This window comes from Toxorhynchites rutilus, chromosome 1 (assembly GCF_029784135.1).
Source record: "Toxorhynchites rutilus septentrionalis strain SRP chromosome 1, ASM2978413v1, whole genome shotgun sequence".
NCBI classification, from domain to species: Eukaryota; Metazoa; Arthropoda; class Insecta; order Diptera; family Culicidae; genus Toxorhynchites; species Toxorhynchites rutilus.
This window is the reverse complement of record NC_073744.1, coordinates 2477436-2505336: the sequence shown is the minus strand read 5'-3', so window position 1 is coordinate 2505336 and position 27901 is coordinate 2477436. Positions and strand designations below refer to the sequence as shown.

The 27901-nt window shown below is 39.7% G+C and overlaps 1 protein-coding gene across 2 annotated transcripts; it reads right to left on the bottom strand.

The window, feature by feature from the left end:
- Nucleotides 1-4627: 4627 nt before the first annotated feature.
- LOC129767878 (la-related protein 1) lies at nt 4628-20914 on the bottom strand. 2 transcript variants are annotated; one of them, XM_055769139.1, is made up of 9 exons: nt 19826-20914; nt 18717-19633; nt 17940-18120; nt 12276-12355; nt 11405-12213; nt 10246-11335; nt 9293-10175; nt 5138-5483; nt 4628-5064 (listed from the first exon to the last, which is right to left on the bottom strand). In XM_055769139.1, the coding sequence occupies exons 2-9, from the start codon at nt 19446-19448 to the stop codon at nt 4644-4646; spliced, it is 4542 nt and encodes a 1513-aa protein (XP_055625114.1). In that variant the 5' UTR covers nt 19449-19633; nt 19826-20914; the 3' UTR covers nt 4628-4643. The 2 variants fall into 2 exon arrangements, with proteins under 2 accessions (XP_055625114.1, XP_055625106.1); XM_055769131.1 differs by having other exon boundaries at nt 18717-19602.
- Between the last annotated feature and the right edge of the window lie 6987 nt (nt 20915-27901).

The following is a 27901-nucleotide window of genomic DNA, read 5'->3' as shown; positions in this document are numbered from 1 at the left end:
TCTTCATTCCACTTGCGTTGCCAGTTAGCGATAGTATTTTTGCGGACTAAAGAATAAAATTCATTGAAGGCGATTTGTCGCTGATAAATATCGCCTTCAATTGCACCTACCTTTGCTAATGAGTCAGCCCTCTCATTACCCGGAATGGAGCAATGTGAAGGGACCCAGATAAAGGTAATGACATAACAGCGTCTGGATAAAGCACTCAAAATTTCTCGTATTCTCTCAAGGAAGTACGGCGAGTGCTTTTCCGGCCTCACTGAACGGATAGCTTCGACAGAGCTAAGACTATCCGTTACAATGTAATAGTGTTCAACAGGTCGTGAGGCGACGCTGTCCAGCGCCCATTGAATTGCTGCCAATTCAGCAATATACACTGAGCAAGGATTCTGAAGACTGTGTGAGGTGCTAAAAAATTCGTTGAACACTCCAAATCCTGTGGACTCGTTTATAGTGGACCCATCAGTAAAGTACATATTGTCACAATTGATACCCCCATACTTTTCATCGAAGATCGTTGGAGCGATCCTCGATCGTTGGTAATCTGAATATCCATGGATATCTTGCTTCATGGACAGATCAAAATGCACAGAGGAATTGATGTAGTCAGGGAAACAAACACGGTTGGGAATATACGAAGAAGGATCAACCTGCATGGAGATGAATTCATAATATGAACTCATGAATCCGGAGTGAAAATTTAGCTCGATCAGCTGCTCAAAATTTCCGATCACCAATGGGTTCATGACCTTACACCGGATGAAGAACCGAAGAGATAATAAATTGAAGCGATCTTTTAGTGGGAGTAGGCCTGCCAAAACCTCGAGACTCATGGTATGCGTTGAGGGCATACATCCCAACGCGATACGGAGACAAAGATACTGAATTCGCTCGAGTTTAATGAGGTGTGTTTTGGCAGCTGATTGAAAACAGAAACTGCCATACTCCATCACTGAGAGAATAGTTGTTCGATACAACATTATAAGATCTTCTGGGTGGGCTCCCCACCAGGTGCCGGTAATTGTACGGAGAAAGTTTATTCTTTGTTGGCATTTTTTATTCAGATACCTAATATGGGCCCCCCAAGTACATTTGGAGTCGAACCAGACCCCAAGATACTTGAATGACATAGCATGAATGATCGGTTTACCCAAAAGTTGAAGCTTTGGTTTTGCTGGTCTATGCTTCCTAGAAAAAACCACCATCTCTGTTTTCTCCGTGGAGAATTCGATCCCTAGCCCAATGGCCCAGGTTGAAAAATTGTTCAAAGTATCTTGTAAGGGTCCTTGCAGGTCGGATTCGTTTTATCCTACGACAGACACCACTCCATCATCTGCAAGTTGTCTAAGGCTGCAATTTTGTGTAAGGCAATTGTCGATGTCGCTTACATAGAAGTTGTACAAAAGGGGGCTTAAACATGAGCCCTGGGGGAGGCCCATGTAAGAGACCCGACTTACTGTCGAATCTCCGTGAGGAAAGTTCAAATGTTTCTCACAAAGTAAGTTATATAACATATTATTCAATAGAGGCGGCAGACCCCGAGAGTGTAATTTGTCCGACAAAACCTCTATTGAAACAGAATCGAATGCCCCCTTTATGTCCAAGAATACTGAAGCCATTTGTTTTTTTTCGGCGTAAGCCATTTGAATTTCTGAAGAAAGCAACGCAAAACAATCATTCGTCCCCTTGCCTCTGCGGAACCCATATTGTGTATCTGAGAGTAGGCCATTCGTTTCAACCCATCGATCAAGGCGAAACAAGATCATTTTCTCCAACAATTTCCGTATACAAGACAGCATTGCTATTGGGCGGTACGAATTGAAGTCGGACGCGGGTTTTCCGGGTTTTTGAATAGCTCGTACTTGTCTCCAATCATCTGGAACAATATTATTCTCCAGAAACCGATTGAATAAATTCAACAAGCGATGTTTCGCCACATCAGGGAGGTTTTTCAGCAAGTTGAACTTAATTCTATCCAATCCCGGAGCAGAATTGTTACATGAAAGCAGAGCAAGAGAGAATTCTACCATCGAAAACACGGAATCAAGATCGCACCTACCTTGTGGTATATCTCGAACAATTTTTTGCACAGGAGCGGATAAAATTACACCAATTGCTCTCGTTAAAAAAAATAACACTTTCGTTAACACTTTCGGAAATATAGATATTTATAATTTTCATAGCCAATGTCTCAAAAAAAGATTTGGTATCCTTTCTATAGTGCTTTGTGAAACATTTCAAACTCCTTTCAAAATATTTCATTACTGCCACTGACATTCGAGCAGAGTAACGAATCGAGCTGTTTTCCTCGATTTCTATGATTCCAGATTTTACTCGGTGTGATAGTGATAGTGGTTGTATCGAATCCTCGATTCGATTTCTATAATGGGGCTCATCACTTTTATTCATCTTTTCCGACATCTTTTCACAAAACTCCACTGCACATTGTAATATTATACGCATATTCAGTGGGAACTTCACGAAAAGATCTGTTTTTAATTGATAAAAACCTTATCGGAAAAAGCGTTTTCACATGGATGTGGAAAGCAATTGAATGTAAACACAAATATGAACGTCACAATGTGAAAAGTAGCTATGGCAGTGCATACTATCACGCACACTACGCTTGCGAATTTTGCCATCTGCTCCACCTAATAATCCTGCTCATGGGGTGAGATCTACAAATGAACCCGCGAATGTTCGCTTAGTAAGAAAATGGGAATGTTCGGAAGAATTCATATCAAAAAATTAATGTTCGGCGGGACGAAGTTCGCCAGGTCAGCTAGTTGACAGTAACAGTTTTGGAGACAGAAAATGTACTTACCATACATTGATTCCGAATTTCACGAGCACAATCAAATTATAAATAGTATTCTGATAACTCGAAACAACAGTAAATCGGCTATTTGATGATACACATGATTTAAATTACAATTGATACATGTTTGGTCTCATCTTAGGGAAGCAAAAGGTAAAATCCAAAACAAGATGTGACGATGGGCTCAGCAATTTTTATATCAAAACACACTTCAATCAATAGCAAAAGGCAAAGCAATGAATGACAGAAGTTTGCTCAACCTTCATGGCTTACTGCGACTTGCCCAATAATATCAACTCACACATAAACGAGTGATGAAAACATAAACGCAATTTTTGTGTGTCCTTAATTTATTGTTTCTTTAAACATTACTGAATATATAGATAGTTATTATTTACATTTCAAGTTTTTCTCGAATTCACAATTAATTACAGTATGACTATATTTTTTTTATATACGTTTTAGATGTTTTAAACTTTTTTTTTATTTATTTTGTTTTCCAGTCACTGTGTTTATTTCTCCCGCAAAGCATAGTCCATTTTCTCTTTTGTGGCATAACTGTGTGATACGTTTTAATAGCATGTTTTATTTATTACTTCATGCTTTCTCGTGCTGGTTACTGTGATAGTCCCAAGAGAAGAAAAAAAAAACATTTCTTTTAAAAATAGTTAACTTATCAAAGAAAAAAAGAATAGAAAATATTCCATCGCTTCAGTTCATCTCAAACTAGAAATTTGATAAAAAAAAACTGGTTAAGGCTTACTGATACTTTTTTTCATTTTTTTATATATATTTATTTTCCTCTACAAATAGTTTCCTCCAGTTTTTCCATCATTGTTTCTTCAATCAACAAGCAACATTTTGAAACTTAAGGCGATTGATTACCCATCAGCGGGAGAAAATCGTCTAATGACGTATAATGCGAATGAAAAGGAGCAAAAGTGGTGTTACTGAGCCATTTGTTCCAGTTTCTTTCGTAGTGCCATTGCGATTAGATAAATACAATAACTACTTGTTCGAACAAGTAATGCAACGCAAAATACTTCCCCACGCTGATGCCTCGAATAGAGTAGTACTATTAGAGCTATTTATCTGGGTTTGTTTCGTACAAGAACTATTACTTTCGATTACATGATTTCAATATTTAATCACGGTAAAATGTATGACCAAAATGAAAAGTTCAACTGAAAAGCACAATCAAGAGTATAGCGGAAAGCTTAATGAATGCAACATCTAAATTCTATTTCCTGCACTTTTCTCTTAGATTTTTCCGATGTTTCTAATAGGTATAGTTTTATCAGCACTAATCCTAACAAGAGAACAGAGAATGGCAGTAAATATTTCTCTTTCTCATGTTTTTAAGGTGAATGTGATTATTGATTTGACCTCTGTACGAAATTTACTGTACGAATTCCAGTTTGTTTCAACCAAAATCGAATGCTTTTTCCTACTATAAATAACCGAATTTGAACAAAAAAAAACCCTAAAGCTTTGGGATTCAGATTCGCCATGAGAAAAATCAATAATTTTTACACAATGCAAAATGAATAATAAATTTAAGTCATCTAAAATATAAGAGCAAAAAATTATATGCAATAGACGACAATTTCTTATAAGGACGTGTAAATGTAACATAAAACCGCTCATGTTGTGTGGTAGTTTAGTTTCACTAGTTTTCACCGTTTTGAAATCTTGTCCTGCTTCAAGTCGATGGGAAACTGTGCAGTTGCTTCCCACGCACTCTCCTTCAACGAAAGTGCTATTCAATATAGGGGGGCTCTCTCCATTATCAAGTTCAACAAGTACAAATTCATAATTCGACACTTTACTTATCACATGTCGTGGATGACGATTTTCCCGCTTCAGCAGCTCCTCCTGTTGCTGCCGATGCCAATGTCGAAGATGACATAGAAGGTACAGGATTTTCGGGAGCCTTCGATCTGCTGTTGCTGCGACTGTTGTTTCGACTATTTCCGCGACTATTGTTGCGACTATTTCCCCGGCTGCTCTGTAATTTCTGCTGGGCCAATTTGCCAGCCATTCCAGAGAAAGACGGTCCACCGCGATTGAGCAGGAAACGTTCGTTTGTGACCCTTACTACTTTGTTTCCCGTTGATCCGCTGCGCGGCCGACTCCCGGCTCCCCTGGAAGCACCCTCTCCAAAAGAACCTGTGCGGAATCGAGAATTCCCGAATGGTCCAGAGCGATTTGAAGCGTCCACTATTCGGTTGCCGGCAGAATCGCATCTAGGAATAGATATGAGTAGATATATGATATAGATTATTGTTGGTGCAGATTCATGATGAACCGAAAACTCACCTCTTACGGCCATAGTTCGATTGGTTGTAGCCGCCATAATATCCGCTTGACTGTCCGCTCGTCCCGCCACCACCCTGTTGAGCCCGCCTGACATTGCTCGGTCCCGCAACCACCGTAACACCTTCACTCTCCGAAACACTTCGAGGCCTCCGTTTCGATGGGGTAGATTTCAGATTGCCCACCCCTTCCAACATCTCGTTGATCTGCGGCTGCACCACACGGAAGTCGTCAATTGATTTAAATTGGTCCAAATACTCCTTCAATTTAGGACTGACACTCAGCTTCGAAGCATTCTTATAGTACTTGCGAAAGGCCCAAAACTTTTCCAATCCATATAGTTGACCACCTGAACAAGAGAGAGAGAGAGAAAGAAAGAGAAAAAATCCGTCATTTTTATTCACAAAAATAGTTTTGTTATATCGGTTTGGCATGGATTGACCAAACCGATCTAGTGATTTTCAGATTTTCGTTAAAAGTGGTAATTTTGTTCCTTATTGCAAAAATATTAGTCCCGTTTTTTTTATTGACTTGGGACTACGTCTACCCGGAATATATGAGGGGTAAAATGAAAACCTTACACAGAACATGTAGGATAAAACGAAAGATTTCGAGTGCTTATAACTCGAACATTTCTTAATATTTCGGAAAGATGTTTGCATCAACTGAAAGGAAATATTTCTACGCGTCTATCACAATTAATGAAATGTTGTTTTCCCTGAGATAAGCGTTTATCGGGGAAAGGATAGTTGTTAGTGGGAGGAGGTAAGAATCAGGATTCACTGCGGTAAGTGCTGTGATTATGTAAATGCTGAATATCGACCACCCGACTGAACGAAATTCCGTAAATCTTTTATGTCACTACTTGCGGCAGCAATTAGGTATCCTGAGAAGGAAAACCTGTAAAATTGATTGAACCGGCTACATAATCTATTATTTAACGCACGACCTGACATCTTGGATTGTCTTCGTAAACTGCAAAAGTAATGTTGATGTTGATGTTCGTAAAAAAATACTATTATTCTGGTTGAAAAATGTTTATACGGAAACCCTGAAAGTAATCTGTTTCTACTAAAAGTCCAGTTTATTCTATAAGACGCAACAACTTCACATTAGACGTATAAATCGTCCACGAATTTCCTTTATTTCACACGATGCCTGCAATCGAATTTCGTATGCTATCTGCAAAGATTTTCAAACAATGTTCTACTCAGCATCGTGTCCCGTTGAGTTTGTAGCGAAAATTAAAATGGGTTGAATAAACACTCAGAAAGTAAAAATTATACAAGAAAATTACCATTTCCATTTCTCAATAACAAAGTAACATGTTTTTTTCTAGTTAGAAAAATTGATAATTATGTTCGATATTCAGGGTGTCGACTCAAAACTCGAAAATAAGTTCCCTTATATTCCCTGATTTTCCAGTAATTTTTCAGAAAAATTAAAATTTTCTATTCGTTCTGAAGTTGTATTTCTTAAAACATTTAATTAGCTAATTGTTTGTGATTTTTAATTAAGTTAAACGATAAGAGCCCTCTCAACGTTGTGATTTCCACACCCGAAACAGAAGACCATTTTTACTATGGTTCCGTATACTTATCATAGTGAGCAAACCTGTGATAATGTTTCAGTGCTGAGTCCAAAATCTGTGAAATTCAGAAGCAAATCGAAAGCTTCTCGAATCGTTTCCCAGCAAATTTTTGTTCAAAGTCAACGACGAATGGCTCAAGACGAGCTCAAAAGAGGATACGACTTTCATCGCAGGATACATCAACGCTTTAAAACCAGTGCTTTCAACATTTCTTCGCATCCCAGACGAAATTGTAGGATTTGACTGTCGTAAAATTTTTGGAGACCACCTGCATGCATCGTGTAAAATACACAACCGAAGCTATCCAAGTTCAAGAGTTTTTCTTCTCCATATTGAAAGTCTAGTTACAGCTCGCGTAAAATGACCAATTCACGATGGTGCCGTTCATCGACATTAAAAGAAGTTTGTTCAAAGCTACATTTCCCAGGCCTTCTTTTTCTGCAAGTTGATCTCTGATGCTTGAGAACGTCCCAAGAACATTGACGTCATTTACGCTTTTTACCACCTCCTTCTCTTCTTCATCCCAAAATCTGACATTCAGATCCATCTGTATCCTCTTTGTAGTCTTGTTCAAATCCTCATCGAAGCCAACGAAAAAGTATAGCTTACAAAGTATCGTCGAGCTCAGATTTAGAACTCGGGACAAAGTCAAACATCATCATGAAGCTCATTTTATCACGCCCTAGTTAGACCTTCTCAGCTTTCTGACTGTCATGAACCATTCTTCTCAATACAACCATGTCTTTTTCAGCAGTGCGGAGCGATTTGTGACACATAACTTTTTCCAGGAACCACAGGGTCTCAATTTTGTTAGCAAGGTTTTTAAACATGAATTGATCAATATTTTTCAAAGAAGGAAAGAGGAAGCGAATTGGTTGAAACTGAAGTGCAGGTACTGATTACATAAGTAAGTGATCTATTGCAATACAACCTGGAGGTGCCTGGTTTGAGCTCTTGGTGTGAATGCGAAACAGTACTCGCATCCTAGCCAGTGTCGATCAACCATGACAAAATCTCCGGATCTTATAGCCAAATGTCTTGGACGGAAGTTTTTCCTGCCATTCCATACTTAGTACTGTTATGCCCCCTATGTTTCAGTTAATAGTATTATTATCTGTAACGAAGAAATCATTCATTTTTTATAAAAAAAAAAAGATACAAATTGCCAAAACTCCATACTTTCACTTCAGTTGACAGTCGGAAAAGAATGTCAAACAACTTCATGATTATATCGTACCTCTTTTTCTCTTTTTGCGGACATATCTGTCAAATGCCAGAGAAACAGCATGAATGTAAAAGCCGTCCAATTTTGCGCTGTTTACCCTTTGGGAGGAGTAAGTTCACCTTACAAAGTGATCTACAAGCAAAAGCAAATAACATGTATGTACTGAAAAACATACAGAGAGTCAAACTAGTGAAATACATTATTGATGGTATCGTTTACTTTCTATTTACTGCCATAATCAAAATTCTGATCGGCGAAATTTCTTTTTTTCCAGATTGTTGACGAAATTCCCTGATATTCCCTGATTTTCCCTGACATTGTTTGAATTCCCTGAATTTTCAAGGTTTTTCAATGTAGTCGACACCCTTGATAATGATAACAATTTTCCAATTACATTGGTGAAATTTTTTTTCCTTATTTCATCCATACATAGCACAGGAGCCATTTCGTCCAGGGGCAAATTTGCCGCTTTCATCATATCTCAATCCACATCGGCATCTTCTATTACGATACGCACCATCCTTCTGTCATCACCACTCGGTTATAAACACTGGTGGAGTCGGCCCTTTTCAGGGCAACCAAATCATTATCAAAAAAGGTTAACGATGTTATTCTTCAAACATGTCCAGAATCAGCATGCAACACAACACAACAATGCGATCGTGTCTCGAGCACAACCCTCCTGTGACTTTTTTCGTTAGGGTTACAATTTCCATTTTAGGGTCAGATAGATAGGTGTATCAGATAGGTGTTTTTTCTTCTTTTTTGAGTTATGTTTATTAAAAGTTAACATGTTTTCAGTCTCCGTTTAATACGCCTATGCGACCAAACTAGATCTATGCAACTAACATAAGGTTTATTTTCACATGTGTGATGTAGGAGTAGCTTGGTTTTAATTTGATATGTTGATCATCTCAATCGGTTTAGTAATTCAGAAGCATTTTTTTTTTGTTTTAAAAAAAAGTCATTTTTGTCATCAACTGAAAATTGACGCCTTTTTCATTTTTGGATATGTTATGTAAAAAATCTTCAGCTTTCAAGAAAAATATAAAAGAATATAGTGCTCTTGGTTCCGAGACCATTAAAACTATATAAAAAAACATCAATGATAACGATAACAAAATCCAAATTTGATCATCTGAATCGGTAAAGAAATTAAAAAGTTATGAATTTTTTGAAAAAGAATTTTTGGAAAAAAAAATGAGAAAAAAAATAATTTTTCGGACCACCCCAAATGGAAATCGCGATGAGGAACGAAATTACCACTTTTCATGGAAATTCGAGAACCACTATATCGGTTTGACATGGAATGACTGTTTGCGTACAAATTTTGCCCACTCACCGTTTTCGTGATCTTTGATCGTTTCCGCCTGAAAATCGTCATAAAGCTGTGGTCGGAATTTCTTCTCCAAACCGTACGAGTAGAATCGGAACAAACACTCCAAACCATAGCGGAAGCCTTCGGCCGCATCCTCGAGTGCGATCTGGCGGAATTCGTTGTACATAGTCTTGTTGAAGTTCTCCCTCAGGAAGAAGGACCAGAATCGGAAGAGTGTGTTCATCTCCTGCGACTGACCCGGTCCCATTCGTTTGCGTTCCTTCAGACAGCGGCCGTGATATTTGTGGTACACCTGTTGGGTGAATCCGTTCTCTTTCAGCAGTGAATGTGAAGGATGTTGGAACGTTGGCAAACTCTGAGGCAGTGAACCATAACTGGAGGCAGTGGGGGATGTTCCCGTAGAACTGCCCATGCTTGTGGTCCGTGGTCGATGTTCGACAACGTCCATAACCCAACCAACGTGACTCTCGACGGGTGGATTATTCAAATGCCTCGTTTTGCGTTTACGTGGTGTGATCGGATCGACAAATTCATCCTTGTTCACAGCGAAGAAACGCGCCTTGTGTCGCTGGGCAGCGCTGGTGCTGCTTGCGTTCAAAACATCTTGCGACTCTACAAAAGTAGGTGGCGGTGGCGGTGGTGGAGCTTCCTGTGAAACCTTAGGTGTCTTGGGGATGATTTTGTCGAATTCTTCCTGTGAGATCAAGTTGATGGTTTTGTAGTTGCTCGTACCATGGCCATGGCGGCAATTGATCGTTACAAGATCCTCTTCGTAGTTGTGCAGTCCATCGTTGATTATTTCTTCCAGATCCTGGGTGATTTTTGTGCGTGTGGTGAAATCACCCGTCCGATCGTAACCATCGCGTTTTGGCACTCGACCGCGTACCTGTGAGAACAGAAAAAGAAAAATTCAATTAAGTTGAAACCTCTCATCGATTGTTCAAAACAAAACGAACCTGGGTCACAATGAGGAGCTTGTTAATCTCGTGATCCGACAATTCGAAGTCAGACTCATCATCGTCATCGGACCAGTTGTCCGTGAAATGATTCACGCGTCCTCCCCCTCGCGGAAGATCAAGTTCTTCGTCAAATTGGAAATCTAACTCTTCTCGCTCCTCTCCCGTTTGAGATGGTCCAGCCAACGCTACATCTCGAGAAAGTGGTTCCTTTTCGGTAGTCTTCTTTTGCTCGGGTCGTTGATTTCGTTTGGATCGATCCTTAGGTTGGGCCTGTCCTTCACGGTGCTGCTGTTGTGTGGCTTCGTGGTGAGATTGGGCTGACCGGGAGCGACGTTTTACTTCCTTCCACAGTTCAGCTTCTTCGGTGACAACAGGTGCAGGAGGCTCAATAGTTTGAGGATCAGATTTCTCTACGTCGTTTTTTGAAGGCTGTTCGCCCTCGGCTTTATTATCCTTATCCTGACTCGAGGCTGCCGCAGCGTTGGTGGTGTTTTCAGTGTTTTCGGAAGATAGTTTCCGCTGTACCACCGACGTGGGAATGAATTCCGGCACATTAGGGTTCCAATTTTCCGATTCCGAAGTCGTTGGCGTCTTCGCTGCTGGCGTTGTAGTTGTTATTGTAGCTGGAACTGCTTCGGCACCACTCGCCGAGATTATAAAAGGAACTTTGTTGGTCGTGGCTACTGGTGTGTTTTGAGCACGAAAATTGCGAGGCATCGGAGGTGGTGGGATACTTGACAGAATCCTGGAAGCTACCCCGGGTACGGGTGGATTTTCTGCTGGCTTCTCGGCATGGGTTTCAACCGCCGCAGCAGGAGTGGTATTTGTTGTGTAGTGGTTTGTGCCCATGTCTGTCGGATCGATTGGCCACTTGGTCGGATCGTTTTTGGTCCGAACGTTATAATCATTGACCAGTTCCAGCTTGTCTGAGTCTTGAATTGCCGATATAATGATGTTAATATCTGCGGTCATGTTTTGGACTCGGTGGAAAGTCGCAATAAGCGTCACCGGTAGAAATCCTTCTGGATTCATCTTTCGGCGGAGGTAGAAGTCACGATTTAAATTCTCCTCACTAAAGTAGTATTCACTAAAATAAAAAAAATTAAAAAAAACGGTTGTATATACTCTAGAATCAAAAACACAAAAATGAACTCACATTTGCTTTTTGATACACTCTTTGACGCTTGTCGGGTCCATTCCGATCAGCGGCGCTCCATTGTAGTAGAACGTGCTGAGGTAAGGCATCATAAACGCCGTCTGCTCCTTTCCAATCGTCTGTCCGATGGCTCCAAATTCAAAATCAACACCATTCGCTAGTGGCTGTCCGGTCGATCCATGTGATGTTCTATCCCCGTGTCTTAATCCCGGCCCCAGTGCTCCTCGTGTTGATGGTGGACCCCTGCGGATGCCTCCACCGCGTGAAATTCGTCCACCACGTCCGCCACGGTACGAAGATGGTGGTCCACCACCACGACTGGTTCGCAGCCGGCTGGATCGTGGCGGTGGGCGCTCCTGATGCCAGTTGCCATCGTCGTAATCATCATAGCGACGCCTTCTCGGGGTTCGCTCTCGCCGGCCCCGCTGTTTCGGTAAATCAATCGGCAGCGGAACCCACTTTGGCCGTGGTCCTTTGCGATTGTTGCTAACACCGCTCGCACCATTTTGCTCGCCCGAATCTGCACTTTTTGGTCGAATGGAGTCTTCCTCCGCAGAGGTCTGTGGCTTTGACGAGGAAGTATTAGCTTGGCTTGTATCAGTCGATGTGTTTGCTGTCGGAGTTTGAGTTGAAGTCGCTTCACTGGGAGTGCTTGATGATGGTTTGTTTTGCTCTGTTGTCGATACAGATGCTGATGTTGCAGTGGAAGCAGTTTCTGCAACCGGAACCGTTGCGTGTTTTTTGGGTTCCCCAGATTTTTGCCGTCCCTCGAGCGTCGGCCAATCGGAACCACTTGTTAAGTCACTGGACTGAAAGTGTGAAACATAATGTGGAGACGAACTCGGATAACTACTAATTGATTTACGCTTACTTTTTGACTAGTGCGTTTCTTTTCCTTTGCTGAAACCGCAGGCTGATCGGATGTGACTTTCGACGGAGCAACCGGTTTGACTGTAGACAAAATAAGTTATTAGTAAAAATCGCTCTGTTTTCGTTTCGCTACACAATAGGGCGTCGACTCAAATTCCGGAAAAAAATCCCTTTTTTAATCTTTATCTGAGAGGCTGATTCGCCTCTCTATCGCCGGCATTGTCGCAAGATTTCGATGTGAACAAGTCAATGCACAAAAAATTGGACAATAATGGCACAAAAATTAAAAACATATAAATCCTTTTCCTAAACATAACAAAAAAAAACTTGCTGTTAGCTTGTTGGACCAGATGGCTAGTATGTCCTTGGACCATGACCCTAGGTCAGTGGAGAGGAAGCCGTGCCATTGAAGATTCCGACGGTTCTTATTTCCCTTCATTGTGGAGAGGAAGGAAAAGGATCTTCTTGGCTGACTCATTGTTCAAACGCTAGATCTCGTTGGCAGATCATCATATTTTGGGCAACCACACAGAAAGGGTGTTCGACGGAGGTGTGGATTAGTGGTCACAGAGTAATTGGAAAGGTCCTCGGTTGAACCCATGTGAGACCGAGCAGTGACCGGTCCTCAGTCTGGACAAGATTCGTTGTTCTGTCATGCTTTTTACGTCGTCGAACCTGACAACCGAGCCCTTGACTTTTCTGAGAAACTGCCCTCTCTCAACGAACTACCTTTCGGTCCAAAGGCGTCGTGCACAAATTACGTAACGCTGAAAATCCGGATTTTGGATCCCCTCCCCCCCTACGTAACGCAATTTCCTATCTCTAATACACAGGAAGTAACGCAACCTCGACCCCCCTCCCCCCCCCCCTTATCGCGTTACGTAATTTGTGCACGACGCCAAAAGGTGCGAAAAGAGTGGATGATCCACAACTTCACGTCGTCAAGTGGCACCTCCTGAGTAAAAACAGGACCGGTGTGACCGATTCTGGCAAATCGGTCTAAAATGAGCACAGTAACAGGCAATAGGTGCTTTCTGATGGCCTGTACTCATCGTTGCTTGGACCTGGCCGCACAGATGGCATTAATGGCACTCGCCAAATCGGAGGCGACCAACAGCGGCTTGGAAGATGAAGCTGTGGTGCCTCGAAGATGCCGGCCACCTCGGTCGAGAGGACCTGGCAGATGTCCGCTACCTTCTTGCTGGAAATCAAACTGTTATTGACAAATTTAATGCCAACTCGACTGGCCGTTGGCAGCACCATCTCAGATAGCAGTGGAACGTTGTGGGTGTAGAGACATGGGTCATTTAAGCAACTTTGCATACTTGAAATACTCGAAAAATAATTAGACAACTTTTTGGAAAAATACAATTTCTTTTCTTAATTTTTTACAAAAATTTATAACTTGAAAACTATGATAGCTACAAAATTCTTGTCAAAATTGAAATGTAGGAAATTATTTAAATTTTCACAAAAAAATACCAAACATTTTTCGGAAAAAAAAATCGCTGACAAAAAGTTCATTTTTCTCAAAAACGTATTTTTTAAAAATTCTTAAAAATATATATATGAATAGCCCTTACAATTTCCAACAAGTCGTCCATACATCGAAAGATGGGCACTTTTACAGGGAAAAAGTTTTTCGAACAACAACTTTTTCATGTTTTCTTTGAAAAAAATACAACCTATCTTTTTGTTTAAAGTCAAGATAGTGATATACTGTATCCGACAAATACGATCTTGTTAAAATATAAACTTTAGTCGAAGACATCAACTTTCTATCTTTTATAGTTTTTGGAATATAAGCCATTTTTGTATGAAGACTCCTGAAAAAAATAATGTTTTGCTCGTAATATTTTTGTATGTAAATTCTCACGTTTGACATGTTCTTGATATGTTTCTAAATAGAGAAAAGTTATAGCAGAGCGATAATTTATACATAAAAATGTTACGAATTAAACATTAATACTATTTTTTCAAAGAAAAAAAATGAAAAAGTTGTTGTTCGAACAACTCTTTCCGTGTAAATGTGCCCATCGTCCGATGTACGGAAAACTTGTTGGAAATTTTAAAGACTATTTATATCTATTTTTTCAGAACTTCAAAAGCATATGTTTTCGAGAAAAATAAATTTTAATTTCCAAAAAAAATTTTTTCAATAAATTTTTTTTCCAAAAAACTATTTGATGATTTTCAATTAAAACCTAAGTAATTTCCTACATTTCATTCTCTGACCAACTTTTTGTAGATCTTTTTAAGTTAAGATTTTCCGGAAAAAAGTTGAAAAAACACAAAATTTTAAAAAAAACCACAAAAAAAATTATAAGACCTACAAAATTTTAGTCAAAAAATGGAATGTAGGAAATCATTTTGATTTTCATTGAAAAATATAAAAAAAAAATTTTGAAAATACAATTCATTGAACAAAAAATATTTTGAAAATTAAAATCCATTTTTCTCGAAAACATATGCTTTGAAAATTCTGAAAAAAATAGATATAAATAGCCCTTAAAATCTCCAACAAGTTTTCCATACATCGGACGATGGGCACATTTACATGGAAATTTTTTTCTTTTTAATTTAATTACTTTTTAATTTGGGGGTCTCCGTAGCCACATTGGTTGCGCGTTCGCTTAGTAAGCGATCGATCGTGAGTTCAAAACTCAGGGCCCTCATTGACCATCTTTGTGTTGTTACAGAATAGCTACGTCCACGCAACAATCATCAGCGATGGAGATCGATCCACGGTCGAATAAAGATCGATTCGTCCATACAACTGCTCTGCTCTGCAAGAAACATCGGGCTGCTGCTCTATAAATAACTCAACAATGATCAACAACGGTCTCCGCTGTCCGGTCTAACTGGATAATGGAAGAACAGATAGAAAACTCTTACGCCTAAATGGCTACTGTGTAAATGTGTATCATATGCAATGGTATAGTAGGGAATAGTCTAACGCCGAAAAATGGCAACTGTGTAATGTGCTAATTATAGATATGATAAACATGTGACATGTACACGATTAAAAAATTCGGCTCTGTTACAGTTAAAATGCTAATGAGCCTAAAATAAACAAAAGGGATAAAAAAAAAACTTTAATTTTCTTTCTTTGAAAAAATAGTATTAATAACTTAGATAGATGAGGTTCCAACCTATTTTCCACATTGGTAAATACAGCTGGGAATGTATTTGCAGCTAGGTTATGACCCAAAGAGAGAGTCGATCACATCACTTACACCCCTTTCATTCTAAGCCCCTCAATTAGTAGTCTGTACGTTTAAATCGAAGACGAATAGATAAATAAATAAATAAAGATCTTCAGGAGTGACGTTGATAGTGATTAAATGCATCGTTTCAGAATAATGGTTGGTAGACTGTCGGGTCCTGGAGTGTACGAAGACTTAAGCTTACGCGCCGCTCTGACAAGCATTTCTTCGGATACAGAGAAGCGGTCAACATCGACAAGGTCGGTAGAAACTGTGTGGAGAAATTCAGTGGATGGATTGTCCGGAAGAGCATTGCCAAAAGCTGACGAAAAAAGTTGGCATTTCGCTCTCCATCTTCCTTGTGCTTTGATTTCACAAACGACCGAAACATCCTTGGATCGCGACGCAATTCTTCTTGAGTTCTTCTCACCCAAGCAGCACATCTTTGGCGATTGTATGCACGGTAAACAGAACATGCTACATTGAATTGAATCTTCGAGTACATACACCGTGGCTACGAATATCTCCGAAGCGCCGTCGAGCGTTTGGTTTTCAGGTTCCGAAGCCTTCCGATCGACAATGACGGCTTAAGTGATGGTTTGAATCGGGGAGTGTGGTTCATTTATCGACTGATTGATCGACTCATCAACTCATCAAACCACGAACAGTAGACCAATCAGTCAATTCCAAACCTTCAGTCAACGCGTCTTAAGCGTCATAAAATTTACGCTTAGCCACTACCGACTCCTCAGGCATGTTTTGAAAAATACATTCAGCGTTAATGGAACACTACTCGCTAGGTTGGCGTTTCTAACGAGTGACAACAGGTCATTTTTACGATGGTAAAAAAAACCCCTTAAACTTATCCCCCTAAAGCAATCCCTTCAAAAAATTTACATTTCATTCATTATGATCGTCAAAAGCAAACTTGTTGCTACCAACAAATATAGAATATTGTTTCAGTGCCAAGTCTGCTGAAAATCCTCTGATACGCCCAAAATTTATCCATACAGTTAAAGCTTCGTTTCGTTTTCCAGCCAATGTTTGATCGGAATCAATGATCGTCCTTGAATGCACCGTGTAAAATATGCATTCCGCAGCTGGCCAAGAGTCTTCCTTCTCCACGTTTAAAGCCCATTTTCAGCTTGCGTAAAATTGACCAATTCACGTTGGGGTCATCCATCGACACCTGAGGAAGATTGTCAATTAAATTATAGCCCTTCCATTCCATATTGTGATATGCATCATTTTTTCTACTACGCTTCAAGCTTATCTTCAGATTATTGATGAAGAAAAAGACTGAAAGCTATAACGAGAGAGGTGCCAATCAGGAATAATCTGTTTGATGAAATTTATAGTTCTGATCGGCGACACAGGCCAAACTCCATAATTCAGATACAGAATTGCCTTATCAAGGTGTTGAAGTCTGCGTTTTGTTAGTGCTCCGGATTTGCAGAGCAAATGTTCCGAGGTTTTGCTTTCGGCATTACAAAAGCGACAAATATCATTTTGCACTAAACCTAGGTTTTTGAGATGGTATTTACTCGGACAGTGTCCTGTTGTAAGACCAGACACAGCGATCCAATTGGATGTCATTTCCCGATCCTCCCATTTCTTCAGCTCACTTTTCAACATACAGTCAGAAATTCTACAGAATGGTTCTGAACCAGTGAAAGGGTGAGTTTGAGCCGTTCCTGGCAAGTTCATCTGCTCGTTCGTTGCTCTGTACACCGCAATGGCCAGGAATCCAGTACAGTTGTACCGAACTTATCTGACTTAGTTGCCGTAAAAGGCAAATGCATTCCCAGACAATTTTTGAATAACACTTGAAAGCATTTGAGCTTTATGTGCCGCTTGACTGTCTGAGAAGATGCAAATGTTAGCATGTCTATAATTTCTTTTGAGGCAGACATTTCTACATTCTATTATTACAGCTACTTTTGCCTGAAAAATTGTTGACCAGTTCCCCATAGCTACAGAACTAATAGCGGCTTAGCACGGAGCTGCACAAAAATAGAAGACTGTTTGCTCTTTTCAATTCAAAGAAAAAAACGAACAACATCCACTGGAATAAATGTACACAGAAAGCCTGGAAGGCTAAAACACATATATATTACTAGCTGATTCGAAAAAACATGTGGGAATTCAATTTTCCGACCTTCCTTCAGAGTTTTCCGGTTTTTCTCTCCTCTATATTGATCTACGGGAAGAGACGAATACAACAAAATCTAGAAGGCTAAAATCGGACCATCCCTTCTTCGGGTTTTCCGCTTACTAACAGATTTTGCCTTATATTTTTATTTATATAGATATATTAAAAGAATTTCATAGATGTATCAAAAAAACATTTCGTTACCGGACCTTATTTGAATTCTCAGATATTTCCTGATTTTCAAAGTTTTTTTTCAGATGATCGACACCCTGCACAAGTTCATCATTTGAAATTGTCCTTCTCTTACCTTGGGGCTGAACCTTTACTTGTTGCTGTTTGGGTTGCAGAATGCGTTTCTCGGTCGAGGATTTAGGGGCCTTGTGACTGGCCGTCTCGGACGAAACAGCGACTGATGCTTGAGAATCGGATGATTTTCCAGCTTTTGAGTCAGCGGATGGGATGGGTGCTGGGTCTACGCTGGGTGTTACCTAGAAATAGAAATGGTTTGATTAATTCAGCACGAGACCAATTATTTCAGGGAAATGTGAGTACCATGGTGTTTGAGATGTTAGAATTCCCTCATCTACTAGTTCAACAAACTATATCTATAAAATCTCGGCATTGCAAATTGGTGAACATGACATTATGCCTACTAGCATTGATCGAAAAATAGCCTACTGCATCTTGTGTGCCATAAGCCGCACAAAAAAGGTTCGCTCTGTTGCTCCATTCCACCAAAACTAGTTTTGAAAAATATTCCACTTTGCATATACAAAACAGCATCTACTGACGATCGTCTTTAGAACGAAAAAACAATATTGTGTCTAACCACGTGGTATGGCCGGACATTCGTCTGCAACGTTCGCGAACTCCATTGGTTCCATATCTCCATGTTTATCGCTTTCCCTTTCGCTCCAACGTTCCAAATCATCATCACTATCGCACTTGCACTCTCGCTTCACGGCCACATGTGTTTACAGTTTCAAAATAAAACGCAGTGAGCTGCGAACGTACGATGGAGCAAAGGAAAAGCAAAAGAAGAAAACAACAAACCTCCCCACTTGCACTAATCAACTTTACTTACCTTCCAAGCATTAACTTTCGGCAGAGGAGCTTCAATGAACTTTTTCGGTGCCTCCTTATCAGACCCTTCCTCGCTGCTAACTTTGTTGGATCCACTTGTCTCACCCGGGGAATCTTTCTCGGTCACCTTTTCTTCCTTCTCAGCCTCCACCCGCCCTTTGCCGGCACGTCTTCGTTCGTCAGATTTTCGTTTCCTATCTTTTTTAGCCGGAGCAACTCCCTCAGATGTTTCTTTCCTAGCACCACCGGCACTGGCACCGCCTCCGCCCCCACCACCAGCACCTCCTCCTCCCCCTGAACGACGGGATGATTTCGATGGCGGCTTATCACCTTGCTGCTGTTGTTCACTAAACTTGGATGTCGATGCGGCAGAAGCTTTCTGCCTCGAACGACGATCCCGCTTGTTATGCGAAACCACCGGGACAAAACTAGCATCATCTTCCGCTTCATCGCCACCCCCAAGCGTTGCTATACTCCCTCCACTGTCTTTACTGGGAACATCTGGTGCCTTCGAAGGGCCACCTTGACCAGCAGGTGGTGAACTCAACGGAGGTTTTTCACTGCGAATATTCTCCTTGTTATTATCATTCTGCTGCTGAAGCTGCTGCTTTTGGTTCTGTTCCTTGATGTTCAACAAAACATTTGCGTATGATGAACTTGAACTGTTGTTGTTGTTGTTATTGTTATTGTTGGTATTGCCAGGGCTTGTGTCTGTCGAAACGTGCGTTGCCATTATAGGAAATTGAATTCCGAATCGTCGTGAATCGATCCGAATTCGGCTCTAGTCTGCGACTAGGCTATATATTGCTTTTTTTCCTGGCCAGACCCTGTTCGATGTTCCCTGCTTTTTTCACTAACGACTTGCGTTTGCTAAAGCAGGAAAAACTCTGCACAAGAAAAGATAACAATGAAACAGTCCTGTAAATCACACAATATCACACGAATTCAATCAAACAATAATTACAAGCAGATATGTTTAGAATGCGTTTTAAGATGAAGTAAAAAAAAAGAATAACAACAATAAAATAGAGAAACAATCTGTAAATCGATAAACTCGATTACACGATAAAACAATGGTTCTCAATTATTCTTTTTTTGTGGAACACTCACCTACTAGCCCGTGAGAATAAAACAAAATGAATCGAACGAAAAACAAGCCGTTCTCTCTCTCTTCCGCAGAGATACAAACTGTCAAAAACTGATGCAGGCAAACAAAGTTTGAGATCGGTATTGCAGACTACTACGACGACGACGACGAACAACTCGTGCGTGCTCTCGTGTGCTGGTGTTGCTATTCTACTCTATCGACATTTTCGCTCCATGTTGGCCCTCTCTGTTCGGCTTGCTGTCCCGCTCACTCCCACTGCACAACTCAGGCCAGAAGACACGGTAAAGTCGTTCCAGAATTGGCCATCGCGCTGCTCGGTTAACAGATAATTGACCGGTATGCTATTGCTATAGTAACTAAGTTTGGTTCCAAACTATAGCAATCAATTTCTTCCTGTTGTTTGCACGCAGTTATCTGTTTTGCTGATTAAAAGCCCGATGACATAATCTTGCTCTCTGGGTCAGGGTATTTGATCTTCTCTTTCGAGGAAGGCGATCCAAACCGTCGACAGCAAACCGGGGAGAAAAAATTCTATCTTTACTTGACCAAAAACACTCACTAGTAACGGTTGCTTAAACTACGCAACAGAACTGAACTGAACTTGTCTTGAAAATTGATTTTCATAAACACGCACCAACAGGAAAAGCCTTCCTTATCCCGTGTTTTTTTTTATCCTTTCGTGGATGAATCCTCCGAAGGAAATACTCGCACCGCTTTTCCTCGTTTGTTATCCTTCACGGATTAACGCTTCGGTTTGCTACTGCTTAACGCTGCAGCAAATGAAAATGCAAGGGGCAATAAGAAAAAGTGTCCTTTACTGCTAGATGTTCGACCAGACACGATTCGATTCGTGTGTGATTTGATCGTAATGAGGTGGATTTTTTTTCGGTCACTGACGCGACAAGAACTGACCGTTTTCACTGCACTTCAGCACACCACGATTAGTAGTTCACTCCCGATTGGAACGAGTGGCACTTTTCCACCAAACGGTGCCAAATTTTCGCGAATTTCGAAAAATAAATATTTTGTTGCTGCAAAACCACGTTTTGTTGCCCGAGAGCCGAAATGTTAAAGGCAGAGGGTTAGTGAAATGAGCAGGGCTTGAGCGAATGTTCAGTTGACAGCTAAGCGTTTGACAGCAGCTGTACACGATTCCATGATACGCCAAGGCGTTCAGCGAGGTGGAATGGTACGGAAAATTGTATTTCGACCATTGCAAAATTTTAAATCAAAGCGGTACCTAATTCGCGAGCTGAACATTTTAATTTTTTTCGCCATTCGCTTTTTTTCTACGTAAGTAATAAATCGTATATATGCATATAATCTATCGTATATACGCATCAAATACCATAAAAAATATGGGATATATGATGCTGTACATACGCTAGTTATATGATTTAATGTTAGCTGGATAGATCCCCTACAGCAATGCTTCTCGGATCATTGCTCACGATCCCAGAAGAGTAGGAAAATTAGATTCATTTTCATTTTCTCTTTTTACTTCAAAACAAAAAAAAACAACCATAATCCAGATCAAGTAACGCTGCAAGCAGATCGATATCTCGCACGTATTGGCAAAAACTGGTCTAAAAATGTCCAATGAACACTTACCGAAGGTCGATCAAATGATTACAAGTGGCACTATATGATGTCGATCGTTGACACTATCACCTCTATTCCGGAACCCGATCGGGTTTGAAATTAGAAAAATGTTGCATTTTGTAACCCGTTCGACTTCGATTAGGCACATATCGCAATCCGTTCGATTCGAATTATTTCGGAATCTGTTTTTCATGGTTGTAATTTTGCTGAACGAATTCGTTCATCTCTCTCCCATGTATCGTTTGCATGCATCGATGTTTGAGTTCAACGTGTTTGACAAACGCTACAGGTGAACTAGATTATTTTATATCGTACACGAAATTTACTCACACGTATAAAATAGCGTGCAATGTGTGTGCGCTATTTTTCACGTTGTTTACTAATACTAACGCGAGTATCTTCATAGCATACCTGATAACTGTTTAGGTTCGTTGGTTTGAGCTTACGATGGGTAGATAATAAACCGTCCATTACTAACTACTTATTTTGCATGAGAAATAAAGTTTTCGTTCCGCTTTATATGGACGTAAACATAAGATTGCGTACGCGGGTATAAAATTCGTTCCTAGGGGGGTAGAAATGTGGATTGAAGTCAGTTGAATGAAGAGGCAGATTTATATTCATTAGTCGAGTCAGTTGGAATAACCACTGACTAGACTAGTTCATCAGTCATCCTCTAGTTAATTCATTTTCTAGTCAATTCACTTTTTGTTGACGGCGACTGCCGAAGCAGTACTAGTCGAAGCGAAGCAACTGAGAGTACAGTCGGTCTTCATTTTTCACCTTCGAAGATTTCGGGCCCTGTGTGTAACGCACTTAAATCGACAGTGGTCCACCCAGCAAACATTAAATCGTATAATTTTGCACGTGCCAAGTCTTACAAGAAATCCGAATAAATCATAATCCCATATAATATCAATCAAAGTATGTATCAGGTATATTTGAAATCGCATAAAATGTAAAAACTCGATTTTATATACCATTATCAAATTAAGTCACAATTCGGTATAATGAACATCAATTTTATGATGTAATGTACATCGTAAAATATATTTAATCCGCATCATATGCGTATATTACGCTGATGCAGTTTGTGCGTCGTATAAGCGTATAATTTAAATCCATTCAGTACTGTAGTAAATCGCCCACCAAACATTAAATCGTATAATTTTGCACGTACTAAGTCTTACAAGAAATCAGAATAAATCATAATCGCATATAATATCAATCAAAGTATGTATCGTGTATATTTGAAATCGTATAAAATGTAAAAACACGATTTTATATATCATTATCAAATTGAGTCGAAATTCGGTATAATAAACATCAATTTTATGATGTACATTGTCGTAAAATATATTTAATCCGCATCATATGCGTATATTAAGCTGATGCAGTTTGTGTGTCGTATAAGCGTATAATTTAAATCGATTCAGTACTGTAGTAAATCGTGTTGCATGCTGAACAAAATCATGAAACAGTAAATCATATTAGATCCTAATAAAGAACATATTACATCCTATTGAAATGTCAATGAAATGCTGATGCACGCGAAAGTTTTAACCGCTGCTGAATCAAATTTCAGATAGCCGCGCGAGATAGCTGGTGGATGATAATCCAGACGACCGGAGTTCGAACCCACATCGGAGCAGTTTTCGCCAAACATCAATCTGTGCCATTTTAAACATTCATATTCCACTCCCAACACAGGTCAATCAAACAATTATTATTTCTACAAAAATACTCATATATAAAAATGGCGATTCGTGAGGCTATAATAAACATTTCACGAAAATATTTTGCTTGTTTTTTTTCTATGTCTGTAATAAATCGTATATGAGTATGGCAAAAGTCGTATTTGGTGCTTTGACAATTCATGAATATATTCATATTAGATCGCAATTCAATTCCAACATAATCGCTATTATAGCCGGTCAAAGTTGCATATTCATCCAAACAAATTCGGTAAGCATTTGCCATGTATGTATATGGCCTCCACTTTTGCATGCATATGCCAGTTAGGCGCATTATATGTCAACCAACTTTTATGGCATATGATTTTATATATACGCTTGTTATGCGATTTAATGTTTGCTGGGATAAATACTCATATATAAAAATGGCGATTCGTGAGGCTATAATAAACATTTCACGGAAATATTTTGCGCCATTTGTTTTTTTCTATGTCTGTAATAAATCGTATATGAGTATGGCACAAGTCGTATTTGGTGCTTTGACAATTCATGAATATATTCATATTAGATCGCAATTCCATTTCAACATAATCGCTATTATAGCCTGTCAAATTTGCATATTCATCCAAACAAATTCGGTAAGCATTTGCCATGTATGTATATGGCCTCCACTTTTGCATGCATATGCCAGTTAGGCGCATTATATGCCAACCAAAATGTTATATATACGCTTGTTATGCGATTTAATGTTTGCTGGGCAGTGTCGACAACTGTTGATGACTTTCAATTAGGGATCCAAACTCGTTAGTGTTATCTCTATCAGATTAGAAGTCATGAAGCCTGTTTTAAAATCTTAAAATTAGGATGAACATTTTCACATCATGTTATTTAATTTCTTGAAACCCGTATTTCTAACTTTTATTCAACCATTTGTCAGAATATTTCCAACATTGTTACTGAATCTTTTCATTATAGTATAAAGTTGTCTTCAAAAACAATTTTCGTATGAAATTTTTCACCACCAGCTCGTTTTGCAGTTTTGCGCGGAACAGGTTTGAACTTGCTAAACTCATCGTTGTTTGCATCCTCTAAAGCCTGGGCGGTTTGCTTCAATGCTTCCGAGTCCGAATCAAACTTTCCGGATTTCAGTAGTTTCACCTGCCATTCCGTTTCCTTACGAATTTCATTATTTGATTTGAGGCTGTTTCCGAACTTGATTGCCTGTCTAGCATTGACTGCATTCATAAAAAAAATGAATGAATAATATGTATAAATACATTCAAGTGGATCCCACTTACCTTACAATTGGCTTCAAGTGGAGTCAATGTCTTGGTTATCACTGGAAGTCTTTCCACCAGGATACCAGCAAAAATATCCCACTGTTCTTCGGTGGACGATGAGAAAGCTTTGGTTGATGCTCTACGAGCAGAAGATCAAACAAATTTCTGCAGAAAGATAATCTTACTTGAGCGAAATTCTGGTTCGACGAAAAAGGTAAAAAACAAAGTCCGAGTCACGAAAACGTTTGTTCCTTTGATCGGAGTGTGAGGGGAAAAAAAGCAAGAAAACTTTTTTTTTCGAGTAAAATGCACTTGAAAAGGAATACTTCATGCAGTTCGCATGACCCAGGTTCTAAAGTAATTCATGCTGCGCTTTCAAAAAGTGTTAATATTTTCATTCACTTTTATAATCACCTTGATATTACTTATATCGAGAGACTGGCAATATCAGTCTCCAGATGCAATGTTTTCGGCAAATTAAAAACTTCAACGACCGGAACAAGTTTTCTCGTTGTGTTGTTACGAAACATTTTACTTGATTAAGTTATTTAGCGTTTGAATAGTTTTTTGATAGTGAAATATGCACATTCTTAGTTTCGGAATGTGCCTGTGAAAGGATTTCAAAAATCATTTTGATGTTTTCCAAGTGAATAATCACGAATGAAATAGTCTTCTTATCTAAGCTACTGTTCAACTTCCGGTGTAATTCAAGATTCTAGGTTTAAGTGCGATTCACATACAACATACACGTCACGTTCACGTCCCGTCACGTCACGATACGTCAATGATTCTACAATGCAATTCTCATGAAAACATTCACATACACCAGTAACGTAACGACCCGTCAGCATACGTTCAACGAAAACGACCGGCAGGGTTTGTAGAAAAGAATAATTGACGGAGACGAACGGCTCGTTTGGTTTTTGTCTAGGCTTTGTGTATCGGCTTTTGTTTTGATTTGGTTGTAGAGTAATTTACATCTACATCGACATTAAGCTTATTGAACAGATCTGTGATGCAACACGTTTTATTAGACATTTTTACCTCTAGTTGGACATTTTTGTAAACATTGAGTTCGGGGCCCAAATTATGGCCCTACATTGAAAGTCGCCACCAGTCGCAAATGTCCAATTACTGGTCAAAACCGACTCCAATGCGACACTGAGTGGTGCTTCAGCATATCGCTCTATAAGTAACTTACTGTACTTTTTATGCCAACATATCTTTTAGCTCTAAATTTCGGAGTGAAAATCATTCGCGACTTATTATTATTGTTGCATAAGGGTCGGACTACGGGCTTTAAGCATTTAAATAATTGAATTGAATTTTTCAAAATTTAGAACTGATTCTAGGCATGCTGATTTGAAAGAGGGCATTGCAATTTAAAATTGTTGTAGGTGACGACACCATGAATAAAATTAAATAAATCATTCGTTTGGCATTTGACGTGACGGTGCTGGTGGAAGCATTGACTGCATGTGTGAATTGGTGGAGACGTTGACGGAGTGTAGACGTTCTTCTCCGTAACGTGCTATGTGAATTATAGTGAAAATATCACCAATATTCGATGTCCATAAATTATTCAATAAGAAATACGCTTCGGACATTGAATGGCGTTTTGCTTCGCAAGGGTGTATCATTTTATACCGATTTTGTGCAATTGTGCTAGATATTTGAATTCCAACATGTCGGATATTGATATAGATAACTAAAAGAAAAAGTGGTGTGATTGTATCAAATGAAGGCAGAAGGTAAGTTTATTTCACGTTTATGTATATTCAAAAGAACATATTAGAAATAGAATATTTTCTTAACGTGCGGTAAATAAATCGTATATTGGACAATCTCGAGCATTTTTCTACGTTCAAAATATGATAGTATAGTGATGTCCGATAATCTTTCGATTGGTCGATTAATGGAATAATGACTGCAACAAAAAAAAAACAATTTCTAGACAACTTATTCAAAAATTCTAAGTTCAAACCCACATTATGACTGCATTTATTCGATGAATTGTTTTGATACAATTTAGGATGTTATATCCCATTCCACCTTCAAAAAACTGCTAAATTTGGGCTGTTTTGTCATTTCTTCTTTGTCAGCGTTGCTGTGAAATTAATAGAAGTTCCGGTAAGCTCCTTCCTTTTATTCAAAAATTGTGCCTTATTCTGCAAAAATGGTAACAAATTTAATATTCAAAGTATTGCCCATCGCTAGTCATAACTTCTTCCCATATTTCTGGCAATCCCTTTCCGAAATAATCGGCCGGATTGTCGGCTAACCACGATTCGATCAAAGAAGTGCTGGTCAACCAGGCCATGTTGCATCGATCGAAAAAGGCAGTAATCGGACGGAGCAATGTCTGGAGAATACGGCGGGCGGGATAGGATCTCCCATTTCAGCGTTTCCAAGTATGTTTTGAGTGGTTTCGCGACATGCGGCCGAGCATTGTCGTGCTGCAAAATAACTTAACGTGCCTTTGCTCGTATTGTGGCCGTTTTTCCTTAAGTGCACCGCTCAAACGCATCAATTGTTGTCGGTAGAGGTCCCCCGTAATGGTTCCATTCGGTTTTAGCAGCTCATAGTGCACCACACCCAGCTTGTCCCACCAAATAGACAGCATAACCTTCTGGTCGTGAATATTCCGCGCGGCCGTCGATGTTAATGCACGGCCGGGCTATCCATACGTTGCCCGACGTTTAGGATTGTCGTAATGGACCCACTTTTCATCACCAGTAACGATTCGATGCAAAAACCCTCCTTTTATGCCGTTGGAGCAGTTGTTCGCACGTGAAAAAACGGCGTTCGACGTCTCGTGGCTTCAATTCATACGGCACCCAATGTCCCATCTTTCGGATCATTCCCATTGCTTTTAAACGATCGGATATGGTTTTCTGAGCTATTCGAAGTTCTTGTTGCGTTTGTGACGGATCTTGATCGAGTGAAGCCTCCAATTCCTCATCTTCAAACTTTTTAACCACTTTTAAACTGTATAAACCACGTCTGACACGTTCGCTCGGTTGGAGCATGGTCACCATAAATTTCCATCAAAATGCGATGACTTTCCCCAGCTTTTTTCTTCATATTGAAGTGAGGAAGTAACACTCCCCGCAAAAATACTCTCGTTGGTACGCAATTCGACATATTCGAAGTGGCAAAATACTATGTTGTTTACGCTTCAACTTTTTGACATATTCTGAAAAATGCCGGCAATGACAGTAGCTTTCCAACGAATGTCTGGAAATTTGATTCACTTGAATAATAATCAAGTTACGCCATCTGTTGTAAAACCGAAAAAACTCACCGGTAACTGTCACTGTCAGTCCCAGTGATTAACGTTTTTCTAAAGACCCTGGGGACCGACAGGGGCTCAACGTATTAAAGGATTTGACATGTGTGAGTCAAACTACTTATAGAACTTTAGTCAAATTCGAAAATAACAACACGATCAACGAGGCTCCTAAAATCAGGTGGCTGCTACGACAGATGATAAGAAGTAGAA

Coding starts and splice junctions, on each gene's coding strand:
- LOC129767878 (XM_055769139.1), bottom strand. CDS start 19,448: ATGGCAACGCACGTTTCGACAGACACAAGCCCTGGCAATACCAACAAT. Junction 5,484..9,292: donor GATCAAAGATCACGAAAACG/GTGAGTGGGCAA, acceptor TCTCTTGTTCAG/GTGGTCAACTATATGGATTG. Junction 5,065..5,137: donor TCGAACTATGGCCGTAAGAG/GTGAGTTTTCGG, acceptor ATCTATTCCTAG/ATGCGATTCTGCCGGCAACC.